The 15,153-nt window shown below is 38.6% G+C and overlaps 1 protein-coding gene across 1 annotated transcript in view; it reads left to right on the top strand.

Annotated features, from left to right (window-relative positions):
• Positions 1–15,153, top strand: part of LOC140732397 (obscurin-like) — a 530,964-nt gene that overhangs the window by 83,083 nt on the left and 432,728 nt on the right. Inside the window, exons 14-17 of the mRNA XM_073054987.1 lie at positions 3,901–4,167; positions 6,703–6,969; positions 9,591–9,703; positions 10,984–11,137. Coding sequence (XP_072911088.1) covers positions 3,901–4,167; positions 6,703–6,969; positions 9,591–9,703; positions 10,984–11,137 — 801 coding nt within the window. The remainder of the gene's footprint in view (positions 1–3,900; positions 4,168–6,702; positions 6,970–9,590; positions 9,704–10,983; positions 11,138–15,153) is intronic.

Below are 15,153 nucleotides of genomic sequence, written 5' to 3'. Positions count from 1 at the left end.
ATTCTCATGAACCTCTTCTGGACATTCCGTTGTTCCATTGTTAGGATGGACGTAAAACAAAGTAGAGATTTCTAGTCCTCTGGCCATCACTACAGTTGGATAACTACACAAGCAAAAATAAATTTAGTAGAATTGTGCACAAATTATGTATTGTGTTTTTGAGCAGCAGTGTCTGCAGTCTTTTATATTTTTTCTTTGTCCTTTGTCACATGGAATATCAATCGTAGCCCATTTGGTTTTTGAGTCAAGTTGAAATATTTCCATTCTTGCATTTCCACAGTTATGGTAGAACAGTGCCTATAAAAAGTACCTTCCCCCCCCCCCCCCCCCCCGAAGCTTTCATGTTTTATTGTTATACAACATTGAACCACAGTGGATTCAATTAGGCTTTTTTAACACTGATCAACAGAAACAGACTCGTGTCAAAGTGGAAACAGATTTCTACAATGTGATCTAAATTAATTATAAATGTAAAATACAAAATAATTAATTGTATGAATATTCACACACTAAATCATCACTGGTACAACCAATTGGTTTTAGAAGTCACATAATTAGTTAAATGGAGATTACCTGTGTGCAGTCAAGGTATTTCAATTGATTGTCTTACACCTGTGTTTGGAAGATCCAACTGCTGGTGAGTCAGTATCCTGGCAAAAAACTACACCATGAAGAGAAAAGAACACGCTAAGCAACTCTGTGGAAAAAAATTACTGAAAAGCACAAGTCAGGAGATGGATACAAGAAAATTTCTGAATCAGTGAATATCCCTTGGAATCAATCAACAAGAAATGGAAAGAATATGGCACAGCTGTAACTCTTCCTACAGTAGGCTGTCTTCAAAAACTGAGTGACTGTGCAAGAAGGGGACTAGTGAGGGAGGCCACCGAGAGACCTGTGACAACTCTGGAGGAGTTACAAGCTTCAGTGGCTGATATGAGAGAGACTACACAACTGCAACTGTTGCCTGGATGCTTCACCAGTCACAGCAAAGAGATAAAAAAAACTCTCCTGAAATCTCAGCCAGAGTTTGCCAGAAGGCATGTAGGAGACCCTGAACACTGCAGGAAGAAAGTTCTATGGTCCGATGAAACCAAAATTGAGCTTTTTTGTCATCAGACTAAATGCTATGTTTGGCATAAGCCAAGCACCACACATAATCAATAACACACCATTCCTACCGTGAATCATGGTGGTGGCCGCATCCTGCTGTGGGGATGCTTCACTGCTGCAGGCTCTGGAAGGTAAAATGAATGCAGTAAAATACAGGAAACTTCTGAAGGAAATCCTGATGCAGTCTGCAAGAGAACTATGACTTGGGAGAAGATTTGTTTTCCAGCAAGACAATGACCCTAAGCATAAAGCCAAAGCTACACAGGAATGGCTTAAAACAACGAAGTTAACGTCCAATTGACAGTTTGTGACTGGCCTTGAAAAGGGCTGTTCACTCACGATCCCAATGCAATCTGACAGAGCTTGAGCAGTTTTGGAAAGAAAAATGGGGATAAATTAGAGTCCAGATGTGCAGAGCTGATAGCTGATATCCACACAGACTCAAGGCTGTAATTGCTGCCAAAGGTGCATCTACTAAATACTGAGTTGAAGGGGGTGAATACTTATGCAGTCAATTATTTTGTGTTTTATATTTGTAATTAATTTAGATCACTTTGTAGACACCTGTTTTCACTTTGACATGAAAGAGTCTTTTTCTGTTGGTTAATGTCAGAAAAAGCCAAATTAAATCCACTGTGATTCAAAGTTGTAAAACAATAAAACATGAAAACTTCCAAAGCAGATGAATGCTTTTAAAGACACTGTATCTATGTTTTGGCTTTAATAGTAAAGTTGCTGTGAATTTTCAAAGGTTAACAAGACTGATTAAAATGGAAATTTTAGGAGACAGTCTGTGGTTTTTTAAAAAAAAAATCAAATAAATCAGACTGTTGAGACCCCAAAATGTAAAAAGCAAAAACATTTGTACATGTTTTGTCTGTATTGAATAAGTACAAATATAGAGCCCTTTAAAGTAAGCCTGATTCAGCTGTTAAGTCCTGTATGCATGTGTAAGGGGCTGAATACCTTTTGGAGCCTTTAACTCCAGGGTTTGTAAAGCAGCTGTTTTACAATTCAGCAATATACTAAGAGAGTGAAAGTGGAATGGAAATTGCAACTTGAAAATAATAATAACAGAAACTCAAAATGCTGATGAGGTTAATCAGTGAGGGAGAGGGAGATCTGGAAATGGTTCATTGTCTTCACAGAAGAGGGGAAAGCTGTGAAAAATGGACAAGTAATATGAAATACTGGATGAGATAAAGTTTGAGGAGAAAATAATAGTTTTTTCATCTTTAGAAGAAGCTGAATAGCCAGGCTTAACCAAATCATATTTCATTGTTAAGTGAAATGGAGGGAAGCATTAAGTTTATTTTCTAATTTTCTCTGGCTATTTGCATGATGCTGGAAGCCTGAAAAATTGTCAGCATGAAGCATTTAATTTGAAATGGAAAAACAAATAGAATGAGTAACTATGTGCAATTTAATCCATCCTTTGTGATAGTCAAAAACACTTGTAGGTGCACTAACTCTGGTTAACAGAACAGATGAGAAGATAGAAAAGAAGGTATTCATATTCTTTACTGTCTGAGGTAAAGATCGTACATGCAGGGTGATCTTGGTACAATTTATAAAGCATTAACTAGGCCACAGCTAAAGGACTTTTTACCCCAATTCTCAGAAGGAAATGATTGCACTTTAGAGGTTAAATAGTGAGATTTTTGAGAATCTTGTTTGAATTTCATTGAAGTCTACTCTCATTATTCTAAATTCTAGTTAATGCAAGTCCAAGGAAAATTGGCTAGGTTGGGTTTTTATTTGAGTAGAGATGGCTGGCAGATTTAATTGAGATCAGTAATTGGTTTATTTTATCACATGAAACCAAGATACAGTTTTTAAAAAGTCTTTGTTTTGCATGCTATCCAGACAGATCGTACCAAACATTAATACACCAAGTTAGTACAAAAGGAAAAATGGTAACGGAATACAAAATAAAATTTTGAAATTTCAGATAAAGTGAATTGCAGGTAGAGAAATAAGGTGCAAGGGCCATGACAAGGTGCAAACCTCATGTATGAGGTTTGTTTAAGAGCTTAACTAGAGGATACAAGCTGTCCTTGAGACTGATTGGTACCTATTTTAAAGCTTTTGTATTTTCTGCCCGATTCGGAGAGTTGGGTGGTACAGAGAAGAGAGAAGGGGTCTTTTATCGTGTTGGTGCTTTCCCAAGGTGGCAGTAAGTGTAGACAGAATGAGTGGAGGGGAGTCTGATTTCCTTGATGGCTTCCTGGAGTCTTGGGCAGTGCAGTTGATGTGTACAGTAATGTAGCAGTTAACATAATGCTTTACAGTGGCAGCCATATGGGTTCAGTTTCTGTTGCTGCCAGTAAGGAATTTGTACATTCTCTCCATGACTGTATGGGTTTCATCCAGGTGCTCTGGTTTCCTCCCAGATATATTCCAAAGACATATAGATAGTAAGTTGTGGACATGCTGTGTTGATGCCAGAAGCATGGCGACTCTTGCACGCTGCCCCCAACAAAATCTTCAGACTATGCTGGCTGTTGACATAAATAACACATTTTACTATATGCTTTGATGTGCATAGAACAAATATGTTAATCTTAAAAAATCTTTAAGATCTTTGTTTACCCAGTTGTGATGCAACAATAGAGGATCAATAAGGGTCTGGATCAGTAAGCATTTCATTTAACAGAGAGGTCATATTCTGAGGGTTTGTAGATTTAGATCATTGATAGAATTATAAATTATTCCTTCCAGATGGTGACAAGGATTAGGAATTCATAACACTACAATGATATAATTTCCTTTGAAATTTTATTGCAGAAGCTCCAGCCTTGTTTAAGAAGAAATTGGAGAACATCACTATTGAAGAAAAACAGACAGTTATTTTGGAAGTAGAACTCACAAAACCTTGCAGTGATATCAAGTGGATGAAAAACAATGTCGTCATCCAGCCTGATGGTAGAATAGACATTACAGTGGATGGAAACAAGCAAATCCTTACTATTAAAGATGTGAGATTAGCTGACCGTGGTAATTACACTTGTGAAACACTTCATGAAAAGACAAAAGCAAGGTTAACTGTTGAAAGTAAGTTCAGCTGTCTGAGCAAAATCCCATTTTCTACATTTTGTTCAATAATACTAGATATTGACAATCTAAGTTGCTATTTCTTTCCCATTATGTAAGTATAATGGCAGAAGGGAGATTGTGGATGCCTGCAAAGATCCATGGCGTGGGCCTCCATTGGTCAGAGTTGACAATGGATGTTGAGTCTTAGTCCTAGCTGTCTAGATATGCAAACCCAGGCAGTACGATATGGAGAGCAAGCTGTTGCCCATGTAGCAAGCTCTCTCCCTCCATGCATCTGATGAACCCAAATGAACAGCAGAGACCAATACAGTTTGGTACCAGCAGTGTTGCAGGCATTGCTAGTCAGCATTGAACTCAATGTATGACTGCTTTATGGACTCCAGCTCTGAATTTTTCCCTCGGGGGTTGCTTCTGAAGCCTTTCCCATGAGTGGGTATAGCCACAAGGCAGCAGAGGTTTGAGATCAGAGTTTTCCTTCTGGATGAGCTGCCAACCACAGCTGATGAGCCGTGTCTGCTCGAAGCAACTGGTTTTAAGATACCAGTTACCTACCTTTGCCCCTTCTCCCGTCAGTGGAAACGGTTCTGCCAGGCTTAGTAGCTAAGCCACACGTGAAGGCCAGGAATTGGACTTGGTTGTCAGAGGCTATTTGAGACGCACACAACTGGGAGCATTTAATAGGTAGTGGAAGCTTATCCCCATTACCACCCCTGGCTATAACAACCTTATGGAATCCTTAGGAGACTCATTTCACTGGAAACAGTAGAAAATGGTGTCATATTAGAAGATCAGTTGAGATTTGGCTTCAGTGTTGAAGGTAAGAAAATGGCAAAATAAACAAATAAATATAGAAAATTTAAACATCATGTTCAAATGGTTAATGCAACTAACAAACAGTAGAGTTACAGGACCCATTTCTGTAGAACACCATTGGTCACTTATTTCCAAAACAAAAGCAACTCTCCAACACCATCCTTACTCTCCTACAAGCAAGTCGAATTTAGGTCCAACTTATTAACCTGACTTGGAACTTGTAGGTGCTATCTTTTGGATTAGTTTTCCATGTGAGACCTTAACAAATATCTTATTAAAGTTAATGTTGCTTAAATAAGCTGTAATGCCCTCATACATGTATAAGATAAGGGTTTCGACCCTTATCTTAAGGATGACGAAGGGTTTCGACCCGAAATGTTGACTGCTTTTTTCAACGGATGCTGCCTGACCTGCTGAGTTCATCCAGCTTTTTTGTACGTCTTGATTTGACCACAGCATCTGCAGTGCATTTTGTGTTCTCATAAGGCATTCTCCCCAGTCCTGTAACATTAGGCTTCTGTACCTCCTCCCTGCTGGTAGCAATGAGAAGAGGGAATGTCCTTGGTTATTAGAGTCATTAATAATTGACTCTGCCTTTCTGAGGCACCGTTCCTTAAAGATGTCTTAGATACTACAGAGGCTAGTACCCATGGAGAAATGACTAATTTTACAATTTTCTTTAGCTTCTTACGGTCCTAAGCAGTAGCTTCCCTCCCCCACTAGCAGTGGTGTCTGTCACCATGCTCTCCACGGTATATCTGTAGACAAACCAAATCTCCTCAAACTCCTAATGAAATGTAGCCACTGTCTTGCCGTCTTTGATCCTCAGAGATATTGATACCAAAAACTTGAAATTGCTCACTCTATCCACCTCTGATTCCTCTATGAGAATTAGTTGGTGTACCCTTTCTGAAGTCCACAAGCAGCTCCTTGGTCTTACTGTTGTTGAGTGCAAGGTTGTTGGTGTGACAGCACTCAGCTAGCTGGTATAGCTCACTCCTGAAGAGTTATTGAAATTGTGTCTGCCTTATTTGTGATTTAGCATATTATGGTGGTGTCATCTGCAAACTTGTCAATGAAGTTAGAACAGAATGTGTATGTATAGGGAGTAAATTAGCCTGTGGGCGCAGTCTTATGACGGATCAGTGTAAAGGATATGTGTAGTGGAAGTGTTGCAGCCTATGCTTACTGATTGTGTCTATTGGTTAGGAAATCAAGGATCTAGCTGGAAGTGTTGAATCCCAGGTCAGGGAGGTTGGAGATGACATTGGTCTCACGGGCTTGTGATTACCTGGTTTATCTTTGATATCCGGATTGAATAAGGATATTTCTTAATTGTTCCTGACTAAGTTGGATAGACCAGGACTTCTCTGTGATTTTACTTTTTCTGCAAACTTCAATCAAAATTTCAAGTTATGTTCATAGCTATAATGCAGACTGATGATTTGTGCTTTTCATGTTCCTAAAACAGACCATAATGCAAGGCATGAATCCTATTTTTCTCAGTGCTACAAACTCTGCAAGCCAAATTCTTATCTACTTCAGAGTGATGTTTATCATGAATGTATGGGGTCTAAAATGGCTTATTTCGCTGTTCAATTATTAAGCTATCTTTATGAAAAAGTCATGCAATTTGACCAATTTGTGATTTGTTGCATTTAATGTTTTGTGTTTTAATAATGCATTAATAATAATAATAAAATATCTTGGCTTAATTAGTGAGAAAAATTAAACTGATCAAAGGATTGGAAGAGGTGAACGTGCATGAGAAAGAAACTTGCACTTTTGAAGTTGAGCTGTCTCATGAAGAAGTGGATGTAACCTGGTTGAAGGATAATATCAGACTGAAATCAGGTCCCAACTGCAAGATTACTACACAGGGCAAGAAACATGCTCTGACATTGTCTGCTTTGAGAATTGAGGATTCAGGACTAATTAGTTTCAAAGCTGAAGGTATACACTCATCTGGAAGACTCAATGTAACAGGTAAATCTTTAAAGTACAAGAGCAAGTCACATACTTTGCTTTGGGTTAAGACCATAAGACATAGGAGCAGGATTAGGCCATACAGTCCATCAGATCTGCTTTGCCACTCCAATCATGGCTGATTTATTACCCCTCTCACCTCCACTCCCCTACCTTCTGTTTGTAATCTTTAATGCCCTTACTACTTAAGAACCTATCAACCTCCACCTTAAGTATACCCAATGACTTGGCCTCCACAGCCGTGTGTGACAATGAATTGCACAGATTCACCAACTGTGGGTAAAGAAATTCCTCTTCATCTCTGTTGTAAAGGGATATCCTTGTATTCTGAGGCTGTACCCTCTGGTTTTAGACTCTTGCACTATGGGAAACATCCTCTCCACATCTACTCTATCCAGGCTGTTCAATATTCAATAGGTTTCAATGAGATTCCACCACCCCCCCCCCCCACCTCATTCTTCTGAACTCCATTGAGAACAGATCCAGAGCCATTAAACACTCCACATTCATTCCTGGGATAATTCTTGTGAACACCCTCTGAGCCCTCTCCAATGCCAGCACATCCTTTCTTAAATAAGAGACCCAAACTTCAAAATACTCAGTTAAGTCTGACCAATGCCTTATAAAGCCTTAGCATTCCATCCCTGCTTTTATATGCTAGTCCTTTTGAAATGAAAGCTAACATTACATTTGCCTTCCTTACTACCAACATAATATGCAAGTTAACCTTTGGGAAATCCTGTACTAGGACTCCGAAATTGCTTTACACCTCAGATTTCTGAATTTGTTCCCTTTTACAAAAGTAATCTACTCCTTTATTCCTTCTGCAAACACTTCCCTACATTGTATTCCATCTGTCACTACTTTCCTGGTTCTTGTAATCTAAGTCCTTCTGCAGACTCCCAGCTTCCTCAATACTCTGCCCCTCCACCTATCTTTGTATCATCCACAAATATAGCCATTGTTCCTTTAACCAAATCATTGGCATATAACATGAAAAGTGGTCTCAATGCCAACCTCTGTGGGACACTTGTAGTCACCAGCAGCCAAACAGGAAAGGCCCTCTGTATTCCCACTCTTTGCCTCCTGCCAGTCAACCAATCTTCTATACATGCCTGTATCTTTCCGTTAATCTTGTTTAAGTAGCCCCATGTGTGGCATCTTGTTAAAGGATTTCTGAAAATCCAAGTAAACAACATCCTCTGACTGTCCGTTTTCTATCTTGCCTGTTACTTCTTCAAAAAATTCCAGTAGGTTTGTTAGGCAAGATTTCCCCTTAAGGAAACCATGCTGACTTTGGCATATTTTATCAAGTACCTCCAAATACCCCAAAACTTCATCCTTAATAATGGACTGCAACAGCTTCCCAACCACTGAAGTCAGGCTAACTGACCTATAATTTCCTTTTTCTGCCTCTCTCCCTTCTTAAAGAGTGGTGTGACATTTGTAGTTTTCCAGTCCTCAAGACCATTTCAAAATCTAGTGATTCCTTAATGATCACTACTTAGTGTCTCCACAATTTCTTCAGCAACCTCTTAGAACCCTGGGGTTTAGGCCATCTGGTCCAAGTGACTTATCTACCTTTAGACCTTTCAGCTTCCCAAGCATCTTCTTCTTAGTAATTTAATTTCTGGCACATGACTGGCATCTTCTATGGTGAAAACTGATGCAAAATACTTGTTGGGTTCATTTGCCATTTCTTTGTCTCCCATTATTTACTACCTCTCAAGTGTCATTTTCCAGCAGCCTGGTATCCACACTTGCCTTTCTTTTATTCTTTGTATAATCTGAAAAAAAAATTGGTATCCTCTTATATTGCTGACTTGATTACCTTCAGATTTCATCTCTATATTTGCATTTGCACAGCTTGCTGCCTTCTGCACTTGACTTGATCTTTCAGTGATCCTGTTACAGTTATTATCCTCTAGATTTGCTGAGTATGCCCTCAAGGTTGTATGTGGTGACATGAACTCTGAAAATAAAATTTACTTAGAACTTTTTTCCCTCTCCTTATTGCTTTTTAGATGCTTTCTGTTGGTTTTTAAAAGCTTCCCAATCCTCTAACTTCCTCTAGCTTAACAGGGCTAACCGCTGCCCATTGGCTCTCCCAGTCATAATATTGTTTTAAAATGTCATAAATTAGTAAGCATTGTGCATTAGCAGTGGTATAAAAGAAAAGCCTCTAGTTATAAATAAATAACACCCCAAAGTGAATTAAAATGGATTGGATACAAAGTAGTAATGTCTACTCTCCTGCCTCAGAATCTGCTGCTGTAGCCTTCAAGTTTTCCTTTGTGCTGTTATAACTTCCAGTAAATGTATTTTTATCAGTTAATTCTCACTGACTTCAATTTTTATTGAAACTCCTCGATGTCAAACTCAGTCAAGTTCTGCCATGAAATCAGGGCCATCACTTACCATTCTTTCGAATTTCAGTTTTATGGATGTTGATTGTGCTCAGAGGTATCCATCTGAGATGAGCTGATGCAGGTTGGTTGATACTGCCAAACACAGCTTACACGGAGGGGAGTAATTGTCCACTCATTACATTTTAATAGAGAGGTTAAACTTGCAAGTTTTGTTTTGCACATTGTAGTTACTCTTATTTTTTTTTAAAACAGAGCCTGCGGTGACCTTTGTTAAACTTTTAGAGGATATAAAAGTTCCAGAGAAAGATAAAGTTGTTTTCGAATGTGAACTGTCAAGAGCCAACGTAGAAGTTAAATGGTTTAAGGTATGAAGATACAAAAATAGTTCAATTAATGAGAGAAAATTCAACAAAAGTAATGGATGACTCCTGTTTTAACAGAAAATTAGAGAATACCTATGGCACTGCTGATTAGAGTGTCAGTCAGGTACTGTTAAGGCACTACCCTTCCCTGGTGGTTGCTACAAAGGTGGTTACATATTTGCACAGTGGTGTACTTTGGAGGTGTTTGTGTAGTTGCAGAAACTGCAAATCATATGAGCATTATATTTTCATTAAAGTTGACTAGAATGGCCTATATAGACAAGGTAAATAGTTGTATGATTTTGCATTGGGGGCAAGGAAGTTGGATATAATAAATTCCAATTGATTAAACCTGGACATTCTGTGAGGCACTATTATGCTTATGCAAAAGCAATTCTTGAAGCACAAGGATAGACTCATCAGTGCACACCCTCTGCACTGATCTTTATTCTGTCTGGTCATCCCTCAGCCTTTGATGCTGCACAGAAAATAATTTAAGTTTGTCCATCCTCTCCTTATAGCTAACATAGTCCAATTCAGGTAACATCCTGGTGAACTTTTCTTGTCTCCTTTTCAAAGCCTCCACATCCTTCCTATGGAGTGGCAACCAGAAATGCATGCACTATTGCCAAAATTCCTATGCAATGGTTATATCTAAGCCATGAAGCCCTTCTCACATTTGTTTCACAGTTCTTGTCTGACATAAGAAAAATCTTTGTTCAGAAGTTAGACAAGCTTTTAATTCTAGATTTAAATTCTACCATCTTCCCCCTTCCATTTCAGTCTTGAAGGAGGGTCTTGGCCCAAAACATCAACCTTTTATTTATTTTCATAAATGCTGTCTGACCTGCTGAGTTCCTCCAGCATTTTGTGTGTGTTTCTTTGGATTTCCAATATCTGCAGACTTTCTTATGTTCCATTTAAAAAAAACCTTGCCCAGGCTTGCGCCCTGGAAACTTTCCAAGATGTATATCCATGTCAATCGAGACTAACGGAGGCCTACATTTTCACAACTATATACATTTATGTTTGATAAGTTATTTAATCCTTCTGTTCTGTCTGGAATATTAGGAGTGATTTGCCACAGGGTAAATTACAAATTTATCTCAGTCATTAATGTTTCCTTGCACTGTTTTTGTATTATTGTCCGACTAGAGATTGGAACAATATTTCTAGTATCAGAAACAGAAGAACGTGCTGTTAAATCAGTTTGGTGTCACATAATGACTAAATTTACAGCTATATATGACCATAATTCATATAATCATTATAACTTCCTGCAGGATAATGTGGAAATTAGACCAGGGAAAGGATATAGTATTATATCTAAAGGAAGGAAAAGGAGTCTTATCATTTACCAATGTGGACATGAACACCAAGCACAATACACATGTGATGCGGTGGATTGCAAGTCATCAGCTATGCTCACTGTCCATGGTATGTGGTTAGTGGTGATTAGTCCTTATTGATACCACTGTTAAGTTTTAATAAAGTAATTCTGATATCTCTGCTTGCTTGACCAAAATGATTCTATCTGAACTGCAAGACAATAGACAATTATACAGTACATGTAAATATTTGTGTATAGGATCCCACCCATGTACTTAACACAAACTTCTCTTAAATGTTGCAATTGAACCTGCATCTACTATTTCTGCTGGCAACTCATTCCATACTTGCACCACCCTGTGAGTGTCATACAGTGAAGTTTCCCCTTAGGTTCCCATTAAATAGTTCACTTTTCATCCTTAACCTATGACCTTTAGATATCTCTGAATCCTCCCCAAAGCCTACATTGCTGCCAAGTTTAGTGTCATGAACTGACTGTAAACTGTATCTCTTCATTCAAATCATTGATAAAGATTGTGAACAGCTGATATATTTTTGTGTGCCATTAGTCATTATTTCCCTGCCCAAGAATGACTTCTTTAATCCTACTCTCTGTTTTCCATCTGTTAACTAACTTTTAATCTATGCCACTATACTACCATTATGCCAGGCACTTCAATACTGTTTAATAATCTCCATTTGTTATCATATCAAAGACTTTCATAAAGTTTAAATACATTATGTCAACTGGTTTATTTTCATGTGTTACAATCTTCAAAAATTTCTAACAGTAAATAGTTAAATTATTAAATGAAATAGAAAGATTAAGCCTGGGCTCTATGGAAATTAAAAGAATGACAAATTATCTCCTGAAGCATAAAAGCTCCTAAGGGATTTTGACAGTGTGAATACACAAATATGTTTTACCCATTAGAGTTGAGTTTAGAGTTGAGATTGGTTCGAATTCCTTCTCTGAGAAAGTTGTGAATCTTTGGAAATCTTCACTGCAATGTGCTGTGGGCATTGACTGATTTAAGCTTGAGGTAGACTTTTAGTCTGTGAAGTATTATGAGGATCACATGGGAAAGTGAAATTGCGTCTAGAGGTCAGCCATTACTTTTTCGTAGAGCAGGTGAGATTGAAGATTCATTGGACCTGTCCTTGCTCTTACTACTTTACTACTTAAATTCTTGTGTAAAAGGAAGATATTTTATTACTTGGGATTAAGTGATTTAGAAGTATTCTACTGTTGTTAAACATACCCATTATATGTAAATATTCATAGAATTTTAGTTTGAGAAATGAAATAATGCATGGAAGAATGGGTGGCTAAATGGAGAAATGTACCAATGAAACTAGATTTACCATTTTAATTATTGCCGCTCTGTGACATTTGATTTAATAATAGTTGTATTATATAAGCTATCCTTATGTTACTTTGCAATAAAATTGACGTAATGAGTTTACATTGTGATATTTGATGTTAACTGTAAGGATACGATAAGTGTGCTAGGCAAGAGGAGAACAGTGAGGGGAGGGGATGGGAACTGAGTGCGTGGAGTATATGGTTGATAGGCTGAGCAGCTGGGAGAAGGGTAAGAAACTGGGACACTGAGGGCTGGGGGTATGAGAAGTGAGAAGAGTTAGGAGAGAAGAGAGTATACGGGAGGACCTGGGTGAGTCAGGAGAAAAGAGAAATGAACAGAGGTGGAATTCACTGTTCATGCTTTTGGGCTTTAGACTATGCAAGTAGAATATGAAGTTGTGTCCGCTGTGTCTCCAGACACAGTTGCATCTCCACCCCTTCCTTCCCCATCTGATAATAAGGATGAAACCAAAGTAAGATCCAGGAAAGGTTTAACAAAGCATGAGCTTGAATGATGAAATACAGTTTAAGATGCATGATTATGGAAGTAGATACAATGGAGAAAATGTAGAATGTAAAACTGAGATAGAGAAGATTTCTATAAACAAAATATTACAGTTTTATTTGAATACATGAAGCACAGAGGATAAAGGAAGGAAAGGGAATTCCAACAGGTTAGAGCACAAAATTAAATAAAAGGGTCAGAGACAACATATAAGAGTACTGGTCTTGCCCTAAGCTATGGAGGGAGAGAAGATGGGATGTTTGCTTGTGTACACCTCATGAAATTCTGAGCTAATCTTAACCACATTGGTCATGGTGTCAGATGCATAGTCCATGTCTTCAACTGTAAAAAAACTAGGTTAATCTTTTTTGAAAACTGAAGGACTAGAAGCTATCCAATTTTCATCAACTTGTAAACTGAAGTACAAAATTGGTTGATCTACCAAATACCCTACATTGTAATGGATAGAGAACAGAACATTGTTTGGTGCGAATGAGAGTTCAGCCCTGCTTCACTTTGTTCAAGTTAGCCTATTTAGAAAATTATTGCTGTTTTGTTGTTTGATTCTTAATTTTTATTATATTAATAATAATAATTGACATAACAAGTCAGTGCAGTTCCAGTCAATCTGCCTACACAATTGTCAGTATATCCCTTTTGGGCTCCTTATTTTAGAAGGGATATACTGACACTGGAGAGGGTTCAGAGAAGATTCATGAGAATGATTCCAGGAATGAAAGGGTTACCATATGAAGAACGTCTTACAGCTCTTGGGCTGTATTCCCTGGAGTTCAGGAGAATGAGGGGGAATCTCATTGAAACATTTCGAATGTTAAAAGACATGAACAGATTAGATATGGCAAAGTTATTTCCCATGGTAGGGGAGTCTAGGACAAGAGGGCATGACTTCAGGATTGAAGGCGGTCCATTTAGAACAGAGATGCAGTGAAATTACTTTAGTCATAGGGTGGTAAATCTGTGGAATTTGTTGCCTCAAGCAGCTGTGGAGGCCAAGTCATTGGGTGCATTTAAGGCAGAGATAGATAGGTTCTTGATTAGCCAGGGTATCAAAGGGGATGGGGAGAAGGCAGGGGAGTGGGGATGACTGGAAGAATTGGATCAGCACATAATTAGGTGGCGGAGCAGACTTGATAGGTTGAATGGCCTACTTCTGCTCCTGTGTATTTGGTCTTATGGTCTTGCACTGAAGTTGCAATGAGAAAAATGAAAGTGGGAAAGCCCTTGAATTTATATGGCTTCAGGATGTTTCAGATTCCCTAAAGGTTAATTTGCAGGATGAGTCAGTGATAAGGAAAGCAAATGCAAAGTTATCATTCAATTCGTGGGAATTAGAATATTAAAGCAAGGATGCAATGTTAAGGTATTGGTGAGTCCTCATTTGGAGTACTGAGAGCAGCTTTAGGCCCCTTATTTAAGAAAGGATGTGCAACATGGATTCAAAAAAGAGGTTCATAAAAATGATTCCATGATTGGAAGGCTTATAATAAGGAGTGTTAGATGGCACTGGGCCTCTACTCATTGGGATTTAGAAGAATGAGGGAAGATCTAATTGAACCCTATCAAATGTTGAACGGCCTTGACTGGATAGATTTGGGAAGGATGTTTCCTATGATGGAGGAGTCTAAGACCAGAGGATGTAGCCTCAAAACAGAGGGATGTCCATTTAGAACAGAGATGAGGAGGAGGTATTTCTTTAGCCAGAGAGTGGCGAATCTGTGGATTGTACAGATGCCTTGTGCAGGAAGGCACAGAGTCGACTGTACTTCCTTAGAAGGTTGGCGTCATTCAATGTCTGTAGTGAGATGCTGAAGATGTTCTATAGGTCAGTTGTGGAGAGCGCCCTCTTCTTTGTGGTGGCGTGTTGGGGAGGAAGCATTAAGAAGAGGGACGCCTCACGTCTTAATAAGCTGGTAAGGAAGGCGGGCTCTGTCGTGGGCAAAGTACTGGAGAGTTTAACATCGGTAGCTGAGCGAAGGGCGCTGAGTAGGCTACGGTCAATTATGGAAAACTCTGAACATCCTCTACATAGCACCATCCAGAGACAGAGAAGCAGTTTCAGCGACAGGTTACTATCGATGCAATGCTCCTCAGACAGGATGAAGAGGTCAATACTCCCCAATGCCATTAGGCTTTACAATTCAACCGCCAGGACTTAAGAACTTTTTAAAAGCTATTATTAATGCTTTTTGAGATAGTGATTTAGATGCATATCATATTTTTTACTGAGATAAG

Source organism: Hemitrygon akajei, chromosome 8 (assembly GCF_048418815.1).
Source record: "Hemitrygon akajei chromosome 8, sHemAka1.3, whole genome shotgun sequence".
NCBI lineage: Eukaryota > Metazoa > Chordata > Chondrichthyes > Myliobatiformes > Dasyatidae > Hemitrygon > Hemitrygon akajei.
Note: the sequence above shows the minus strand (reverse complement) of the source record. Positions and strands in the feature narration are given on the sequence as shown.